Here is a 21,097-nt window from a genome sequence, read left to right as displayed (position 1 = left end):
GTTATTTTTAACTGTGGTAAAGAACATACAATATAAAATTTGCCATCGTAGTCATTTTTGTTTTAAAGATTTTATTTATTTATTTTTAGAGAGAGGGAAAGGGAAGGGGAGGGAGAGAAATATCAATGTGTGGTTGTCTCTCGTGTGTCCCCCACTGGACACCTGGCCTGCAACCCAGGCATGTGCCCTAAACTGGGAATCAAACCAGCAACCCTTTGGTTTGCAGCTCGTGCTCAGTCCACTGAGCTATACCAGCCAGGGTGCACTGTAGTCATTTTTAAGTAGTTTTGCAGTAAAGCACCTTTATGTTATGTAACCCATTTCCAGAGCTTTTTCATCTAATGAACCGAAACACTGTCCGCATTCTTTAGCCCAGACCCTACTGTTCTTTCTGTCTCTATGGATCTGACTTCTCTAGGGACCTCTGATAAGTGGAGTCATACAGTATTTGTCTTTTGTTGACTGACTTCTTTCACTCAGCATAAAGGCTTCCAGGTTCATCCATGCTCAAGGTTGTAGCCTGTGGCTGCATCGTCGTATTGCTGTTATTTGGAAGAACTCTCCTCCATGTCTTTCTGGTAACCTCGGTGCTTGTTTGGTGCCTGCACGTGTGCCCTGCCTGTCCTTGGTCCTCTAGGGCATCTGTTTTGCCCTCAGAGTCAGAGGGAGGCCAAACCCCTCTGCCCCTCCCTGCATCCCGCAGGACACCCAGAGTAATGCCAAGCACAAAGCATTGTCATTGATGCATTTTCTCACCTTCTAAAGTGTAGAGAGCAGCTCCATTGATCAGAAATAGTTAACTTTTCTTGTACTTTATTCTGTGCTTATTTAGTTTGTGTGCATATACTTAATTTTTATTATCCTTGACATTTACGATTAGCACTTTGTACAACCTGTTTTGTAGGTGACTCCGATGACCACTAGGTGGCAATGCTGATTTTACATTTAAAGGCATGTAATTAAGCAGTCTCATTAAACAAACCCTCGTCCTCCAGCATTTGATTTCTGTGATAATAAATGGAATATGGACTAACATAGTAAGGAAGCCTCCCCTTAACGATAAGATAGCATAGTTTTCTTTCTTTTTTTGTGAAAATAGATGCATTTTATTGATATAAAAGTTATCCTCCTGATGAGCCTGTTATCCAGGTACATTTGAGCAGCCCTCACTTTTCATTTCATGGTGAAAGAAGCAGAAGAATTCTGGTCGGGGTCTTGAATAATGATGGATGGATTGTTGGCCAGAATCAAGATGGGGAGGAATTCTCTGCTTTTCAATCCCTCAGCTTCCCAGCTTTGCTCTCCTGTTGTTGAGTCTGTGTCGGGACCCTGCAATAGTCTTTCCTCATCTGTGTGGTGATCTGCAGTTCAGCCTGGGCTTGGAGAAGTGGTAGCACTCCTGAGAAGCACTCCTAACAGCCGACTGGGCACGAATTTACAACCGGAGTCTAGCAACCATTGCTTCCAGAGGCGTCTCATACACTATGCATTTGAGGGCAATGCCACAGACTGAGCCTCCAGACCCTGCATAGTGTCCGTGTCATCTGAGTCCACCTTTATGAAGTTCTTTTAAATTTTTTCATATTAAAATTTTTAAAATATATTTTATGTTGTTACAGTTGTCCCCTTTTACCCCCTTTATTCCCTTCCTCTCTGCACACCCCCCCCTGCCACCCTTATTTCCCCCCTTTAGTTCATGTCCATGGGTCGTACATATAAGTTCTTTGACTTCTCCATTCTTATACTATTCTTACCCTCCCACTGTCTATTTTCTACCTACCATTTATGCTACTTATTCTCTGTACCTTTCCCCTCTGTCTCCCCCTCCCACTCCCCTGTTGATAACCCTCCATGTGAGCTCCATTTCTGTGATTCTGTTCCTGGTTTAGTTGTTTGCTTAGTTTGTTTTTGTTTTAGGTTCACTTGTTAATAACTGTGAGTTTGCTGTCATTTTACTATTCATATTTTTTATCTTCTTTTTCTTAGACTAAGTCCCTTTAACATTTCATATAATAAGGGCTTAGTGATGATGAACTCCTTTAACTTGACCTTATTGTGGAAGCACTTTATTTGCCCTTCCATTCTAAATGATAGCTTTGCTGGATAGAGTCATCTTGGATGTAGGTCCTTGCCTTTCAGGACTTTGAATACTTCTTTCCAGCCCCTTCTTGCCTGCAAGGTTTCTTTTGAGAATTCAGGTGATAGTCTTATGGGAACTCCTTGGTATGTAACTGTCTCCTTTTCTCTTGCTGCTTTTAAGATTCTCTCCTTCTCTTTAATCTTGGGTAATGTAATTATGATGTGCTTTGGTGTGTGCTTCCTTGGGTCCTACTTCTTTGGGACTCTCTGGGCTTCCTGGACTTGCATGTGTATTTCCTTTGCCACATTAGGGAAGTTTTCCTTCATTGTTTTTTCATGTAAGTTTTCAATTTCTTGCTCTTCCTCTTCTCCTTCTGATACCTCTATGATTCTGATGTTGGAACGTTTAAAGATGTCCTGGAGGTTCTTAAGCCTCTTCTCATTTTTTTGAATTCTTATTTCTTCATTCTGTTCTGGTTGAAGGTTTCTTTCTTCCTCCTGGCCCACACCATTGATTTGAGTCCCAGTTTTATTCCCATCACTGTTGGTTCCCTGTACATTTTCCTTTATTTCACTCAGCATAGCCTTCATTTTTTCATCTAATTTGCGACCATTTTCAACCAATTCTGTGGGCATCCTGATTACCAGCGTTTTGAACTCTGCATCTGATAGGTTAGCTATCTTTTTGTCGCTTAGCTGTATTTTTTCTGGAGCTTTGATCTGTTCTTTCATTTGGGCCATTTTTTTTTGTCTCAGTGTGCCTGTTACATAGTAAGGGGTGGAGTCTCAGGTGTTCACCAGGGTGGGTCAAGCCGGGTCCTGACGCTGTATGCAGGGGAGGGGTCTGAGAAGGAACAATACTGCTTGCTCTGCTTTCTGCCAGTTTTCAGTCACTTTCCCCGAGATCCACAATCAAATTGGGCCCTTCTGGTGCTGATCCCCAGGTGGGTGGGTTTGTGTACTTTCCAGAACCCTGAGGGTCTCTCCAATGAACTCTTCTGTGAGGTGGGTACTTTCTCCCACTGCCTCCTCAACCCCCACAGGCGTTTTCAATCAGAGGTTTGAGGCTTATTTCCCCACACTGGAAGCCTAGGTTGTGTGGTCTGTCTTACTCCCTAGTTGTTCCTCCTGGTTTATCTGTAAGCAAATGTGGGTCCGCCCCATCTGCAATCTGCAGCCTTGCTGTAAGTCCTCTCTGCCCAGCTGCCCGTCTCCACCCCTACTGATCTGGATGAATGTTTCTTCTTTAACTCCTTGGTTGCTGAACTTCCATACAGTTTGGTTTTCTCTCACTTCTGGCTGTTTTTTGTTTTTACATTTGTTGTTGTCCTTTTGTTTTTAAATTTGTTGTTGTACGAGGAGGCACAGTGTGTCTACCTACACCTCCATCTTGGCCGGAAGTCTGAAGTTCTTAATATTGTACTTCAATCAATTACTGAGTCTGAATAGTTTTCTTATTCTGAAATTCTTTCCTGGCACGGAAGGCAGCCATGAATACCCAAATACAGTCAGTCTTCATTTAACATTGTTGATAGGTTCTCGGAACCTGTGACTTTTAAGAGAAATGATGCATAATGAAACCACTTTTACCCTAGGCTAATTGATAGAAACAAGCATTATGTTCCTGTGGCATATTCCTGGTCACAAAAACATCTTCAAATTTTAAAATAAAGACCCCAAACAATTCTAATATTGAACATTGAAATCAATGTGAGCTATTCATCCATTTAAGAAAGATGAATAAAAACAAGTGAGATAGTGATTCTAATTTGCTTATTCTAGTTTTGGGTCACAGGTGGCTGGGGCCTGTCCCAGAAGCTTACCTCACCCGGAGGGATCCACCCTTGGCATGATGCCCTTCCATTGCAGGGCCACGCATACCCACCCACACTCAGTCAGACGGAGAGAGTGCAAACACATCAGCTAATCTAATGTGCACATCTTTGGGATGTGGCGGGAAACCAGAGGGCAAGGAGAAAACCCATGCATACATGGGGAGAACATGCCAACTCCACACAGACAGTAGCCCTGCTGGGAATCAGTCTTTTTCCTCATCGTTGTTACAACAAAACAGCATTGAATGAGTGATGTTATTTGAGAACCTTCTGTAGTTATGATAAAACTTTAATCCTTGGATTTGTTTCACTCACAAGATTCACAGTATGCTGTTATGACTTAGATAATTCTGTGTTGGGATTAACATGCCTTTTGGTAGTTAAAGTGGCCAGAAAGATTTTAGATTGGGCAAATATACTTGATACTGGTTCCTTTTTTCTCTTTATAGAGTTTTTTAATTCTACATATGTGATTAAAAGTTGACCTTATCCCATGAATAACATTTTAGAGATTGAGAGATTGTTGACGGCTAATGCAGGGTCTGCAGACAACACTTGGGACAATGATGAAATACCCTGACCTGGAACTGCCTGGAAATGGAGCAGATGACCTAACTACAGAGGACTAAATGCCGAGATGCACAAACATGGGGAGGCAAAGTCCCTCTGAGACACAGTTGTGTCTCCAGTTAAAACTTCACTGGAACTTGTTTTAAGTGAACAAGTGAATTTACATGTTCTTGAAATACGTACAGTTTTCATATTTTTGGACAGCTCATTCATCAGCCACAGAAACAGAGTCTGGGGCAGAAAAAGGCAGGGTATCCCCAGGACTGTGGTGGGGAGTGTCCTGGCTCCTTCAAGGAGGGTCAGTCCCATGGGCTGGCAGGTGTGTGCTGGACCTCTAACAGAACAGGCTGTCTGGGGCCGACCTGTCCCTGCGACCTGAACCATGGGGCTTCAGGTGGCAATTTGGGTCTCTGCATCGATTAGCCCACCATGAGCAGTTACAAAAGTGGCTCAGTGAGGGAGGAACCCGCAGTAAGTTTTTCACTTGAATATTTATATGATAGTCCCAAATATTTATTATTCCCACAGGACCAGATGTCTAGAATTGCTGTTTATTTATTCATTACTTTTGTCGGGTTGTACTTCTCTACACTATCTGCCAGAACAATTAAGGAACAGAAATGGAATGATCTCTGTTATTATGCATCTGCTCCTAGCTGTTCTTTTGCTTTGGCAATTCATTACCTGTGCTTGTTTACCTCAGGGTGCTAAAATGTGGTCTTATTAAAAGCACAAACATTTTTCATCCTTATAATGAGCGAAATATACAACTTTCAGTGTGAAATTTAATACTGCACTTAGAGTTGTGACTGGAGTGATGTAACTTTCCTTTGTTTTCTGAAATAATAGAGGTCATTCCCATTTCTAGTTTTAAAGCTTATAATGGCCCTGGATGGTGTGACTCGGTGGATTGAGTGAGTGCAGGCCTGCGAACCAAAGGGTTGCTGGTTCAATTCCCAGTCAGGGCACATGCCTGGGTTGTGGGCCAGGTCCCCAATAGAGGGTGCACGAGAGGCAACCACACATTGATGTTTCTCTCCCTCTCTTTCACCGTCCCTTCCCCTCTGTCTAAAATAAATGAATAAAACCTTGAAAAAATAAAGCTTATGATGAAGTTTATATTGACTTTGATGTTTATAATTATTTATTTCTTCTAATCAGGAAGCCAGCAGACTTCACCAAGTGCTGTTTTGTGTGTGAAGTACCGTTCTAGATTGCTGTGGAGCAAAGTATTAGAAAGGAATTAGAAAAGATACTCTATTGTAGTTCTTTGAACTACTGATGAGGTAGATGGTAACTATTCCATAATAGAAATGGCTATACGTAAAAATCAGAAATCCAAAATAAGTAGTACATTAAAACATTTTATTCAACAGATATGAATTGGGTATCCACAGTTACAGGAGGTACTTTTGAATATGAAAGGACATCTCTGGACAGCATATGGGGCCCTAGAGAAAGATGCTGCTCATTGGAAGCTGTTTAAGAAGTAGAGTGTAAAAAATGTAAGGATCATCAGTTACTAATGTGCTCATTGTGCATGTGAAACTTGGAGATAAAGAAGGAAGTCTTTTGTCAACCCAGGTAGGAAAGACGGGACGTTAGCTATGGGATGTTGCTATAGAACTTGGAATTGGGACTGGAAGCCAGCAACTGTCTGGAGTTTACTTTTGGGGTGCCAGGTGGGAACCGGTGTTTGTGGAGGCACAGCGTGGGGTGAGGAGAGCATGTGTGAGCTCTGGAATGGTGATCTCTTTAGATTGGGCCAGAGGGCAAGCAAAGTTGGTGAGATGGAGGGATGTGGTGGATGCATGTGGTTCCTAAAGGCAAATCTGGAGATATAAGGATACAGATTTTGAAGAAGTGCTATTTTTTCCTGAGTTTTTTCCACTTACATAACAGACATTTTAAAGATTGACTATTTAAAGAGGTGCGTAAACAAAAAACCAAGGGGAGGGGACTCCCAGAAGCCCACGGGAGTCTTCAAGCCATGACCTCTGAATTAACGAGGTGCTTGAGTGCATTTCCTTTTAGATACCTACTATGTGCATAGCATCTGTGTATTGATTATGATTTGACTTCTGTGTTTTGAACTTAAAAAAATTCCTTCTTGAGCAGATGTTTGCATGAAAAATTGTGCGATTTTTTTTGTTACATGAAATGGGAGCAAGCAGCTCGACTCCTATGGAGGGTCCTGTGTTGATGTTGTGATGGACAGGTGGTCAGAGGAGTTTTTCTTCCCTTTGGATCTTGGGGTTCAGTAACCAGGGGGATCCTGAAATGAGAGAATTTCTACCGTAGCTTCAGAAGTGCATTAACACTTGCCTAACATTATGGAAACCATGTTCTCCAAAGGAGTTTCAAAATATGGTGAAGTTGGAAACAGTGAAGGAAAAAAGATAAAGCATCATTGTGTGTAGGTTCCAATAAAACAAGGATTCATACACCATTTTGAAGACTCTAATGTGTGACCTTTAACCTTAGCACAGGGCAAGGGTCATGCTAAATTAGGAAACACTTTGCACAATGAACAGGGAAATAAGTCACTGAAGGAGAGAGTGCCAGGAGCCACTAGGATGGACTTTGGAATGAAGGAAGGACCCGAGAAGGAGCAGAACCACAGATAAATTATGGTTCTATTTTTAAGGAAATCTATAAATACAGAAAAACAAATTCAGAAGTGGGATAGGCTTATAAGGTTTTATTTGGGGGGTTTGGTGTAGCTGTAAATTACATTTAACGTTAGATGTTGGATTACATTTTTTGTTTCAGGCCAAATGGAGACAATTGAGCTGCTTAGAAATCTTCCTACTCTCACCACCCCTAAGAAAATAGCTTTTAAAGGGAACAGACACTTCTCATTTTATTGCTTCTTCTGTGGTATGAACTTTATTTAAAACTTGGCAGACTCTGAACCTCACAAATAAATGATTATTTTTGCTTGTTCACAGAAAGTTTTGGAAATCATTTTAGTGGCAAGAGTTAGTCAGGCCTTGGCTGATTAGTTTAAAAAGACCTTATTTCCATAACATAAGCCGGGAAAGCCAGAACAAAGCCTTTCATAGGTTATAGTGTGAAGAAGCTTTAGAAAGATGGCCTTGTGTTTTCTATTTTTTAGACATTTTTTAATTGGCAAGGAGACAGCAGGAGGTACTTCATTAAAAGGTTAGCTTTGAGAGTTGTGTCATATTACTTGACTTTTCTTTTTAGGTGAGAGCAGTTGGATACTTAATTATTAAATGTTTGGGATTTTTGTAGTAACTGATAGTGTTAATATAATAAGTAGTCACATTAAGTTATTTATTAAACTGTAGACTTGATTATATCACTGTTGAATAAGAATTCATTCATCTAAGACTTCTGGTCAAGATGGCAGCCTAGGTAAACATGGTACCTGCCTCCTCTCACACCCACATCAAAATTACAAATGAACTATGGAACAACCATCATTCAAACCTGCCTGAAATCTAGCTGAATGGAGTCCTTCCATTAGGGAATTAAAGAAGCCACGTTGGGACTGGTAGGAGGACTGAAGACACAGAACAGGCTGGTCCTACACTCATGTGTGGCAGATAAAAACTGGGAGGGATATCTTGGTTGCAGAGGTCCCTTATGAAGAGTGAGGGGTCCCAGCCCCACACCAGGCCCCCCAGCCCAGGGTTCCAGTACCAGAAAGAGAAGTCCCCTTAACTTCTTGCTTAAAAACCAGTGGGGACTGTAGCTGAGTGTGACTGAGGGCTTCTGGAGTCCCAGGTAGTTCCTCTTAAAGGGCCCACACAGGGTCTTAGACTCACTTGCTCAGAGCTGTAGCACTGAGGCAGCAGCTTGAAAGGCGCCAAGAACATACAGGGAAGAACTGAATTGCCTCGCTTCAGGGTGAGAGCTGTGGGGATAGTTTCTCTCTTCTCCCAGATAGAAGTGCTAGCAGAGGCCATTGTTCCTTTGATCAGCCCACCCCGCCACAGAGCCAGCATGTGGGTGCCACTTCTGAGACTCCATTAACCTGGATCACGTTGTTCGTCCTGCAGTGGTGATTCCCAGTCCCACCCAACCTTTGGGCCAATCCAAGCTGTTTCCATTGGCTTTTCCATATGAGTGGCCTGCCTCAGCTCATGCTTCAGATTTTTCTAAAATTTCTCAATCAGGCAGCATCTGGCCTCAGTCTGCCCTGTACCTGTTGTCCCAGGCCTGGCACTAGCGGCGGCCAGCCTTGGTTCATAGCTTAGCCTCACCTAGGCACCTCCAAGCCCAGCACAAGAGCAGCCATCTGCAGATAACTTTGTAGCTCATTCTGGGTGGCTCTGGGCAGAACACAGGCAGTGGCTGACCTTGGTCTGTAACTCCTAGGAGGCTCCAGAGCCAGCTGTCTCAGTGGACAGCTTCAGACCATGTCAAAGCATCACCACCTGACCACCTCCACAAGTAACACACTCAAGGGGCAGAATCAGTGGGCTCCAGAGCCCCGCTGAAGTAAGTTCTGTTCTGTGGGGTAGGCCTCTGCACAACTGAGCCTCCGTAGTTGTTGCAGGTCAGTGGTTAGTGGTTGCAGCCAGTCCTTGCAGCTGATAGGCCTGGCAGTAAATTGCTGCCATTATTGTGCCAACAGCAATCAAGGCTCAACTACAAGAGGAGGGTATATACAGCCCGCATGGAGGAGCTCTTGCGTGCCCAGGTTGGGTGATGGGGGAGGCTGTGCCACTGGACCCTACAGAATACCTGCTACATTAGGCCACACTACCAAGACAGGGAGATATAGCAGTTTTGCCTAATACATTGAAATGAACACAGGGAGGCTACCAAAATGAGGAGACAAAGAAACATGTCCCAAATGAAAGGACAAAACAAAACTCCACAAAAAGAACTGAACAAAACTCTACAAAAAGACCTAAACAAAATAGAGACAAACAATCCACTAGATGCAGAGCTCAAAATACAGATTATAAGGATGCTCAATGAACTTAGTGAGAATCTCAACAGCACAAAAAAGGATGAGTCAGAAATGAAGGATACACTAACTGAAATGAAGAATAATTTACAGAGAATGAACAGTTGAGTGGATGAAGCCAAGAATCAAATCAGCGTTTTGGAACATAAGGAAGCAAAAACCACCCAATCAGAGTAGCAAAAGGAAAAAAGAATCCCCCCCCCTGCCAAAAAAAAAATGAGGATAATGTAAGGAGCCACTGGGACAACTTCAAGTGTACCAACATTCACATCATTGGGGTGCTGGAAGGAGAAGAGAGAGAGCAAGAATTTGAAAACCTATTTGAAAAAATAATGATGGAAGACTTGCCTACCTTGGTGAAGCAAATGGACACACAAGCCCAGGAAGTGCAGCGAGTCCCAAACAAGATGAACCCAGAGAGGCCAGCACCCAGGCACATCATAATTAAAATGCAAAAAGTTAAAGACAAGGAGAGAATCTTTAATACACTAAGAGAAAAGCAGTTAACCTACATGGGAGCTCCCATGGGAGTCACTGATTTCTGAAGAGAAAATTTGCAGGCCAGAAGGGATTGGCAAGGAATACTCAAAGAGGTGAAAAGCAAGGACCTACAACCAAGATTACTCTACCCAGGAAAGCTATCATTTAGAATCATAGGACAGTTAAAGAGCTTCCCAAAGAAGAAAATGGTAAAGGAGTTTATCACCACCAAACCAGTATTATATGAAATGTTAAAGGGACTTCTTTAAGAAGAAAAAAAAGATTAAAAATATGAACAACAAAATGGCAATAAATACATATCTATTTAACAATTGACTCTAAAAAGCAAAATAAACAAGCAGTACAGAAACAGACTCATAGATACAGAGAACATTTTGACGATTGCCAGATGGGAGGGAGGTTGGGAATGTGGGTGAAAAAGGTGAAGGAATTAAGAAGTACAAACTGGTAGTTACAGAACTGTTATGAGAATGCAAAGTACTGGATAGGGAATGTAGTCAATAACATTGTATTAACTAAGTGTGCTGTCAGAAGCGTGCACTTTTTATTGAGATGATCACTCAGTAAGGTATGTAATGTATAGTCACTGGGGTGTACACCTGAAACTGATATAATAATGTATGTCAACTACAATTGAAAAAAAATAGAATAAATTACTCTTCTAAAAAAAAGACAGAAAAATACTGCCGTAGGTGGAAATGGATGTGGGCAGAATAATAGAATGAGATGGGCAAGTTGAGGAATTATTTGGAAGTGAGGAGACACGGTTTATGTGGCATGCACATGGGCATTGGAATCTGAAGATCCAATTTCATAACCTGGTACTGCTTCCTTGCTATGTAGCCTTTGGCAAATCACTTTACCCATCTGAGCTTGTTTTCTAGATAATGAGCAACAGTTTGCTCTGTCATTTTCTTATGACCTGTTTCCTCATTGCGTATCATAGGGTAAACCATGCCATGAAATAGAGGCATGTTGTTTTGCCTTTTGAAAGTGAATTCCCCGACTCAACTATGGCGCCTTCTAGTCCAGACCAGCTGGTATTAATTTGACATTTAATCAAATCCTGGTTAAATATCGTGAGAGTAGGTAGCATTTTCTATAATTCCATTATGGTTTCTCCTCCGCATCTCAGCTTTTATAGGAGAGGGGGACAGGACTGGAGTCAAATACTTGTAATTTTGTCTCCTGGTGTCTGTTCTGAGTGAAATATTATAACTTTATTTCTAGCTGGCCCTTCACTTGACAGTTAAACCTTCTCACTTGATAAGTTAATATGCATAACCAGTAGATGCAATGGCACCTCCTGAAAAATAAAAAAGCACTTGTGACTCCTTCAAAAGGTAGTAAATTAATTCTTTTATTTTGCATTTTCTTACATAGTACATGTTTATTGATTAGTAACAATGTGCCAAATCCTGTAGATACGATAAAATTATTTACTTTGGTTTTAATTTTCGAAGAAACCTAGGATTTGTTTCCATTTAATTTCAGATCAGGATACTATGTAGGGACTATAGTTTATATTTTTTCTATACTCCTATTTTAATTTCAATTCAATAATAATAAAAATTGCCACAATCACCACAACCTTGGGAGTAAGTTTAATTTCCTCTACTTTAACAGATGAGAAATGTCTTTTTTTTAAATTTTATTTTATTATTTTTTATTCAGTTACAATTGTCTGTCTTTTAAATATGTCAAAATAAATGTAATTTTCCATTATAGAGCTGCTAAATAAATCTGGGATTAATGCTATCCTATAAAAAAACCAATTTATTCATCCATATATAATAAATCTTTATCGATATTTACTTTATGCAAGGGCCTGGGCAAAATGTCCCAGTGAGACCAAGTCCACTTCCGGCGGGGGGAGGAGGTGTTGCTCAGCAATAATTAATCCCTCATACCACGTGGAAGGCCGTGTCACGAACATTTGTCTCTTTTTTGGCTGCCTAGCACTTGAAACCCGTGTCTGTACTGCAGAGCTCTACGCCGTGTGATTGAGCTGCGCCAAGGCCCACCAAAAACAGAGGCAGGCACTGGTCTCCCTGAGCTCAGGGGAGGGCACCTGTGATTGTGTGTGGCCGCCTGGGTGTTTCCATGCAGGATTCTGAGTCTGGAGCCAGGGACCCAAAGAAGCCAGTTGCTTCAGAACCCACTCCTGCAGTGATGACTTCAGTGTCAAGTGTCTGGTGTTCCATGCGAGTGGTGCCCGTGGTGGGTGGTGCCCCTCAGGGCGACCTGCTCCCAGTGGGTCACTGTGGATGGGGTGAGCCCTGCCCACGCCGCGCACTGCTGCGTGAAGTTGTGTCCGCACTGCGAACGGAGAGCATGGCAAGGACGTGGCCAGCCCTGCCCGCAAGTGTCAGTGAAAGCTTCATTAGGACATCTGAACTGAGCCTGGAAGAAACAGTGAGAGCTTTCCAACTCCTGCCTGGGGCAACTGTGAGGACCCCCATGGGTGGAGGTGGTCAGTTACGGGTCCCACTAGATGTTAGTGAATTGGTGAAAGAAAGGAAGGTGACCAGCTGTGAGCTAACATGATGAATTCATGTTTGGACAGGTAGAATTGGAGGGGCTAGTGAGACATCGAGTAGATGGGGCCAGGGCCTGGAGTAGAAACCGACCTGAAATGACAGTAGTCATCCTAGCTGACTCTTATGGAGTATGCATCGCTGTTACCATTTGCTTCGGTGCTCTTACCAATGCACTGTGCTGTGCTGTTCCCGTGTGTCAGCTCGTCTAAGCCCATGAAGCGGTTACAGTTACTTTCCCCATTTTGCAGTGAGGAAACTGAGGCTTGGAGAGGTTGAATAACTTGCCCATGGTCATCTCACCAACAAGTAGTACATCTAGGCCTGTATCGCAGTCCGACTGGCTCCAAAGCTGCTTCTCTGCTCTGCTGCCTCCTGACACACAGATGGGCTTAGTCACCTAGCAGATTGGTGCAGCTGATGTGAGTGAAGAATTCCATGCTTGTTAGTCAATGGTGTCCTGTTTGTGCCATCCCTTTGCTTGGCTTTATTTTTTAATACCCCTTATCCCTGACTTTGTCTTCTAGATTTATGTGCTTATTGCCTGTGTCCTTCATTAGAATGTGAGATCCTGGAGGGCTGAGACTTAGCCCTGTGTCTTCACAGCTGTTTACTGTGTTCCTAGGTCTGTGTTGGGCACATGTAGGTACTCAAATATTGTCAAATCAATAATAATTATCTCATGCATAGCATGCGCCAAGTGGAGCCATGCAGTACCGCACTTGATCCCCAGGACTACGGTTGTCCCCATATTAGACAGAAGAGAACAGAGGCACAGACAGCTCAAGGAACTTGCTCCAGGTTACCAGCCCAGACAGGCAGTGCAAGGATTCCCGTGCCAGTACTTCGGCTCGAATCAGGTCGTTAGTGCTAAGCTTTACTGCCGCTCATGAGTGAATGGATGATTAGTTAAAACAGATTTATAGGAGCTATAAAAATGTACTTAGTAATGCATCTCAAAGTAAATGGTTAATAAAAATAAATTTCATAAATAATGAGGTAATATTTTTCTCTTGCTAAGAAGGGACAGTTAACGATTAAGACAGGTATCTGGAAAAATCTTTTTTAAAAAATAGGCTCAGATTCCTGGAAGATACATTATTATAGTATCGTGTATCAACTACTGATCCATAAATAATATTGGGTTTCTAAAAGCTAGTAAATCTGTCTGATACCGTGGTTCAAGCAGCATGTTGTACATCCCTGTTATTACCCTCACAAGATACACCTACTACGTCTTACAGAAGAAATTATAATAGTAAACAGATGTTCATTTTCATCATAATTTATTTGTTGGTCTCAAGGTTCAGTTCAATGCCTAAGAACTATAAAATAGTTGGAATTTGGAAATATGGCTGAACTAGAATCAGTCTTTAAACAGGTTCAGCCTTTTAGAACATTTGCCTGATACTGAACAAATGTCTAGGCTTTGGCTTTTTAGTTCAGTGCTTGGTCTGAACAGTGAGACTGAATTGGACCATAAACTCGTGTACTGCTAAGCTTGTATTTTAAATCAAGGGATGGACAGGCTGCAAATACTGGGAAGCAGTCTGTGGATGGGAAAAGGCCAGCAGCATGGGGTCCAATGAGCTGAATTCTTTTCCAGACAGAGTCAGGACAACTAAAGTGGTTCAAAACCAAATTTGCCTAATAATGAAAGTAATTCATGTGTTTTAAATGTTAATCTGTTTCATCAGTGTTCAAATGTTGGCTTTTTTATTCATCCTATTAATATTTCTAGCTGTAAATTTTTCATGAGTTTCCCCGCACGCGCAGAAGAACGGGCTCTCCATTCCCAGAGCGTTTTCAGACTGCTCGGCTCTGCAGTCATCCGGCTCCCTAACGAAGACGATGAGTATGTGTAACAGCCAGGCGATGAGTCCGGGTGTTGTTTTGAACTTGCTTGTTTTCAATAATTATTAGCATCTTTACATGTGAATATATGTGCCTTGATAGGAACTACGTTCAAAGGAAGTGCTACCTGCAGGTCCAGTGGGCTTTCTGAGATTCAGGGGCCTATTAGGGCATCAGTAGATGCTGAGGATGGAAATAAAGGTTGGCATTGGTTCAGCGAGACAGGTAGAGAGGTGACATAAAAAGCTGAAGTTATTGTGATCAAGTTTTTCATTTTGTTTACCTTTCCTGTCATTTCCCCACATCTGATCATTTGTATTTTAAAATTCTTGATTTTGTTAATCCTCACCCAAGGACATGTTTCCATTGATTTTAGAGAGAGAGGAAGGCGTGGGGGAGAGAGAGAGAGAGAAAGAGAAACATTGATGTGAGAGAAAAACATCTATCAGTAGCCTCCTGTATGCACCCCAGCGGGGGATCAAACCCATAACCTAGGCATGTGCCCAAGCCAAAGTCAAACTGGCAACCTTTCAGTGCACAGGATGATGCTCCAACGAACTGAGCCACGTGGCCAGGGCTATCATTTGTATTTTTAGCCCTTTATGCTTGCCTCTGCTGTGGCATCACTTCCTCAGTGACAGGATTGTATCTTGCCTTTAGGCTTGAAATAGCAAGGTGTGGTGAATAGGGACAGTTTACATGGATGGTAGACAGGGCTGCAAGCATGAATGTTCCTACTTAAGCTTTTATTCCAAATGTCTCTACTGATGTACCATTTTCTTACTTCCCCCTTGATTTTTCATTTGAAAACTCTTTCTCAGTTATTCATCCAATTATGTATTTAAAAACATGCTTTCCATCTCAAGTGCCTTTGGCTGGTGACATGGCACCTTAAGGAGGTGGAAGCCCCAGGGTGGCATTAGACAGGCAGACCGAAAGAACAGAAATTATAACAATTCCAAGAGGTAAGACCTGAGATAAGACCATTCGATGGAAAATTTTATTGTAATCTTTTAAACTAGTTTATCTTAGAGGGGCTAATACACCTGAGGATGTATCTGTTTGGGTCTTTTGTATTCGTACACTGATTATGTGCACCCATCCATACACACATGTACACACATGTACATATATAAAGAGTAAAAAGCCCTGGGGCTGTTTGAATATTAGACAAACGTTTGTTCCTAATGTGACCTTGGCTTGATGAAGAATTTATCCAGCCCAGGTGTCCGAGTGCCAAGGGAGGGCTTTATGGTTTTGAGACAAAGGGAGTCACATGCCCGTGGAGGCGGTCACCGACACAGCGCACCAGTTTTTGAAGTGTTTCTGTCTGGAAGTGTAGAGGTACAGAAAGCTTGATTGCCATTTTTGTGTTCACCAACTGAAGCAAATATGACACCCAGGCATGTGATTTAGTGCACAAAGAAGTAATGGAGATAGAATTGATAACAATCCACCAGTTAGTCATAGAGTTTATTTTAGCCTAGAATTTAATTTCCCCTTTGTGCCAACTAAACCTTTGTCTTGTGACAGAAGTTGATCGTAAGCCTGACTCGGCACCTCCGCCAGGAGAATGAGAGACAGCCTTTCTTCTGGCGTTACCTGTCTAGGTGCAGCACCTGGTGACGTCACTGACACGCAGGGTGGGGGCCAAAGCAGGTTTGCAGTTGTTCGTATGGAAAATAATACAGTAATTGATAAATAATAACACAAGAACAAACCCTGGGCATCTGGGTTCACAAGTGTAAACCCACCTTTGCCTTCCCTGTACTTCTTATGATTAGGAAGGGTAGTACTTTTTTGGGAGGAAAATTTTGAGGTCATTTTCCCTCAAGACATTTTAAAACTAAGATATATTCTAACTACATTAAAGGGTTTTTAAAGCATGCATGTAATAACTTTTGTCATCTTGTCATGAATATTTTCATTTTTCTGGTTCTTTTGTGGTCTCTCTTCATGTATGAATTTGTTTTACATTATTGGAATCATGTGTTTTCCCACTTATGATAACGATGCTTCCATTGTTATAAAGTCTTCATTATTATAATTCCAGTTGCTACATAATGGTTTATTTGCTACTTATTTTCTTATAAAACTTTTTTTAGTATTTGCTCTTTCTTTTCTATCTAGTTCATACCAGCATGTTCCCACAATTATTTGAAAAGTTTGTGCAAATGTTAATTTTATTAGTTTTCTTCACACAACATTTGTTCTTAAACAATCCCTCGTGAATATATATAACATTTACAGCAATATTTTTAAAGGCAGTGAAAATTACTACATAATTTAGACTCAACAGTAGGAAAGCCCTGGATTATCTTGGGTCACTGTTAGTTCAGCCTTTAGGTTTTTTTCTCTAACATGCTATATTGTTAGTCTGATTTAACCTCTGATAACTGGTTTTGCATTTCATATTTGTACATGGAAGTTAAAATAAATGCTACATAACATAAATAAATGAGGCTTATATGATATTTGAACCTCAGCGATTTACATTAAAGCCATTCTCTTCTTAAATAGCAAACTTCTATGAACGGTATGACTGATACGGAATATTGCTGTACTACATTAGAGCAGTGATATTTTAAATATTTACACATGTATTTTGTTTGTAACAGTTACCAGGAAATAGGATAAAACACAGAATATACTAAAGTTTGTTGGGGGAGGTGTTCAAGCATATTAGATATCTGACTTTTGGCTTGTAACAGTTTGAAATGCAATGAATAGTGCTTTACTTCAAAGCTAACATTCATAGTTTTAAATGTGTTCATCTTTCTCTGTGTATATGTGTGCATGTTTATTTAACCATAGTTGTGTCTCGTTTCTGAATTTTAGTTCCTCCTATGTTTATAAATTTTGAAATCTCAGCATTATGCTATTACTATTGCTGCTTGAAAACATAAGGATTATATTTCCAGTATTTATATCTCACACTCTTTGTTACCATGGTGTTTTGGCGTTTTTAGGAACTTTAAAAAATGTTATTTTCATGTGAAGTAAACTGGATATTATATTCTCATTTTTAGCTGAAGTGTTTTATTTTCCCCATGCTACCTGTGGTGTGTATACAATAAAAACTACATTTTTAAAAAAGTGAATTTTGGGCTTATTTATCTCTCTAGGTTACCTTTATTTTATTTTTTTAAAAAGGTCGTATTTATTCATTTTAAGAGAGAGGGAAAGGGAGGGAGAGAAAAAGGTAGAGAAACATCTATCGGTTGCCTCTTGCACGCTGCCAGCTGGCGACCTGGCCTGCGATACAGGCATGTGCCCTGACCAGGAATCAAACCAGAACTATTCAAACTGGCATCAAACCAGGAACTCTCTGGTTTGTGGGACAACGCTCAAACCACTGAACCACACCAGCCAGGCCACAATAATAACTGTTTTGATGCTTCTGAGTGTTCTCTGACTACTTCCCCAGGGCTGTTCTCTTCTAATCACCTTTGCAAGTATGCAAATGTCAGGTCAGCCCTGGGTGTCACTGAAGACCCTTCACGGAGGTGTTCAGCACTGTTTGGTGTCTGATGTCTGGGGAGAGGATATGTTGGATTCAAATCAACTTCTTTATTTCTGTTAGCTGCAGAAGAGAAGAAAAATGAGAATACTGCAAAGAGTAAAATGTCAGGTCTCCAAAAAATTCCTTCATTTTAAAATTGAGTCTTTTAAAAGAATAATTGGAATGATCATATTATAGTTTTACTTACTTCTCTTCTTTGGTGTATTTCTTCAGGAACTTCCCAGAGTCCTTCTGCTTCACGAGCTGTCTGAGCAGGAAGGTGCATGGACCATACTCCCTCTGTTACCTCAGTACGTTTCCCTGGAAATGTATATATTCCTGACATTTCTTCCTGGACACTCGTAAGCTCCCTAGTTTTCGTATCAAGAGAGTGTGTTTTTTCTCAGAGCCAGTAAGTGAAATAAATTTGAACTCCCCTTTTTATGACTACTACATTAACCAGATTTCTTGATGATTGATTCCTAACCATGAATGGCTTTTATTTTTAAATATCTTTCTTTCTTAAAAGATAAAGTATTTATATATTTGATATTTATATTTGAAAATTATCTGTCTTCTAAACTGGTGTTGTTATGGAGAGAATTAACTTTAAGAAGTCTAGCCGTTGTATAAACCAGTAGTATCTGGCTTTCCTATAAGCTGAAACTCCATTAAAGAGAAATATAAGGAAAAAATTTATATTTCTTGCTATTTTATATGTCCTTCATCCATTTCTTGCCTCTCAGTTTTAAACCTTATTAAAAACTCCCTTTATATAAGTGATTACTATAGCCTATTTCCTTTTGTCAGCTTTTCTGTAACGTTTAGCAGAAATTCATCATGGATTTTCTTCTGTGAAGAAGAGACAAGAATACAAGTTCCAGAACTCTTAGAAACACTCAGAAGATATGACCCCTCAAAGGTGAATTCAATTTCAATACCAGTATTTATCTTTTGAGGAAAATGCTTAAAAGGAGATTTTTGACTAAGAGGTTTTTAAACCTAATAAAACACTTACTTTAAAATGAAAAAGAATGGAATGATAGTTGAATATCTGGAAGCAGTTTAAATAATTCTCTTTAAGTTTTTTAGCCTTCAGATGGGTGGAACTTATAATGAGCTGTTTTTAAAAGAAAAGAAAAATCCAATTATATGTGTTGGCAGTTTCAGAAAGTTAAAAACTATAACCTAGCGTTAAGGAATGTTTAAATTGGTTATTTCTCTTGATGAACAATGAGCACATACTATTTTTGGTGAGGAGTATTTTCGAGTACCGCTCTGACAGCAGGGCAGACAGACAAGGTCCTGACCGCATACATGGCGCAGGGCAGCAGGGAAAGAGCGGACCGTTACAGAAGCAGTCACAGGTCAAAGTGAGACCCCTTTTAGTAAAGGGAGACTTGGGCTGCTGTTGGAAGCCCAAAGATGGGCATCAGATTTAATCTGGGAGGTCACGAGTAGAAGTGACATTTAGTCTGAGTTGTGTAGGATGAGTAGGAGTTAATAGCAGGGAGTGTGTTCTAAGCAGTTATACTTAAGAAGGTCTGGAGGTGGGAAAGGATGCATCTTCACATTAGAAGTTCACTGTTACTTTCATGTTTTCAGGTTTCATTTTGTGCAGATAGGGTGTAGCCATTGGATCTTGCTTACCTCTAATACAGGGGTGTCGAACTCATTTTCACGGGGGGCCACATCAGTCTGGCGGTTGCCTTCAAAGGGGCCGAATGTGATTGTAGGACTGTGTAAATGTAACTACCCCTTAGCAGTTGCGAGCTCGGCACTGCTGCCAGGTAGAAACAGGGCGCCGGGCCAGATAAAACAAGGTGGAGGGCCGGATTTGGCCCGCGGTCCTTGTGTTTGCCACCTGTGCTCTAATTCCTAGCGTGAGCAGAGTTTTGAACACTTAGTAGGTGGTCAATAAACACTTGCGAACAACTGAGTAAACAACTGATGTCAGCTTTCCTGCAGGGCTCTGCTCAGTGCCTTTGAAGATTTAGAGGGTTGACTCAAGAGACATGTCGAGAAAAAATCAGGCTGCTCATTCTCTTGGAGAAGCCCAGAGTACACCCTGATCACGCTATAGAATTCTGTAAACTTGGAATAAACAGAACGGGCCCTTTCTGATACCACCAGACGCCTGCCCCACCAATGGTCTGATACGCACTCCAAACTGGGTTGGATTTAATGAGGACACCAGGGAGGAAAGGTGGCTTCTGACTGTCTGTCTGGTTTGTTGATGTAGACACCAAAAGTTGGGCGACGGTGAACATCAGATATCTCTAGCACTGGAATGTTTGTTACTGTCATGAAATCGCCATTTTCTGTGTTTTATAAATGCTTGAAGGGTCCATTGTAACTTCTCTTCATACTTTTGCTTTCTGGGAAGATACAGATGTAATTGAATGAGAAGGTTTTTAGGTTAAAAAAATAATTCCTTCAAAGGAGAAAAGAGTTATGACCATGTCTCAGATGATGCTAACCAGCACCTAGGTACCTTTTGCCATGCTCTGTGTAAAACATGTGTTAGGCTTTTATGTTTCCTTTTCACTAGGGAAAAAACGCCCTTATCTTTTCCCGGATGTGGGAGTTTTAATCTCCTCCTCATGCTCATTTTACCTGGAGATTATTTTCCTATTACCCATAGCCCTAATTCTGTTCAGAAGATGGTGACTCACTGTGCTTTTTAATGAAAATTGGAATAAATTCAAAAGTTCACAGCAAGTTCATGAAAAGCAAGAACAGAGGCAAAATGAGATGGTTCCCCTCTTTTCTGAACTCTGCCATGGGGTGGGGAATCTAGGATGCTTTATTTCTTTTGAAACTAGCATTTGGAATAAAAATTACACAATGTTGAGGTTAGCTCAAACCTGTGGGTTTTTTCCTGCCACTTGAAATTTTAGGGAAATAAGTATAAAGCAATTCTGGATATTGGCACAAGTAAACTACACAAAAATAATATGGTGCAATATGTTAGAGTATCAGTTATTTTGTTTGCTTCTGACATTTTTCCTTCAATATCTTCCTGTCATTCTTATTAATGCAAATTTATGCTATAATACAATATCTTAAATGGAAAAAATGTAATCTTTATTAAAATAATCTTTGTTAAATTGCCTTTTTAGGTGATTTTATATAAATTTCCATATCTTGATGAAGTCCTTTTTTTTTCCTCACTGGGTGCTTTTAATATGTGTGCATTTGCTGATGTTTGACTTATTTTTTTCATACTTTTTAATGGCTGTTTATAATTTCATCTTATAAATGTGCCACAATT

The 21,097-nt window shown here is 40.8% G+C and overlaps 1 protein-coding gene across 3 annotated transcripts in view; it reads left to right on the top strand.

Annotated features, from left to right (window-relative positions):
• Positions 1-21,097, top strand: part of B3GLCT (beta 3-glucosyltransferase) — a 133,226-nt gene that overhangs the window by 36,008 nt on the left and 76,121 nt on the right. For 2 of the 3 annotated variants that reach the window (XM_053920712.1, XM_053920711.1), the window contains 2 exons: positions 18,058-18,134; positions 18,634-18,745. In XM_053920712.1, the coding sequence (XP_053776687.1) occupies positions 18,058-18,134; positions 18,634-18,745 (189 nt within the window). The remainder of the gene's footprint in view (positions 1-18,057; positions 18,135-18,633; positions 18,746-21,097) is intronic. The other variant, XM_071220985.1, reaches the window with a different exon arrangement.

This window comes from Desmodus rotundus, chromosome 3 (genome assembly GCF_022682495.2).
Source record: "Desmodus rotundus isolate HL8 chromosome 3, HLdesRot8A.1, whole genome shotgun sequence".
NCBI classification, from domain to species: Eukaryota; Metazoa; Chordata; class Mammalia; order Chiroptera; family Phyllostomidae; genus Desmodus; species Desmodus rotundus.
The sequence above is the reverse complement of the archived record's forward strand: the minus strand, read 5'-3'. Positions and strand labels throughout refer to the sequence as shown.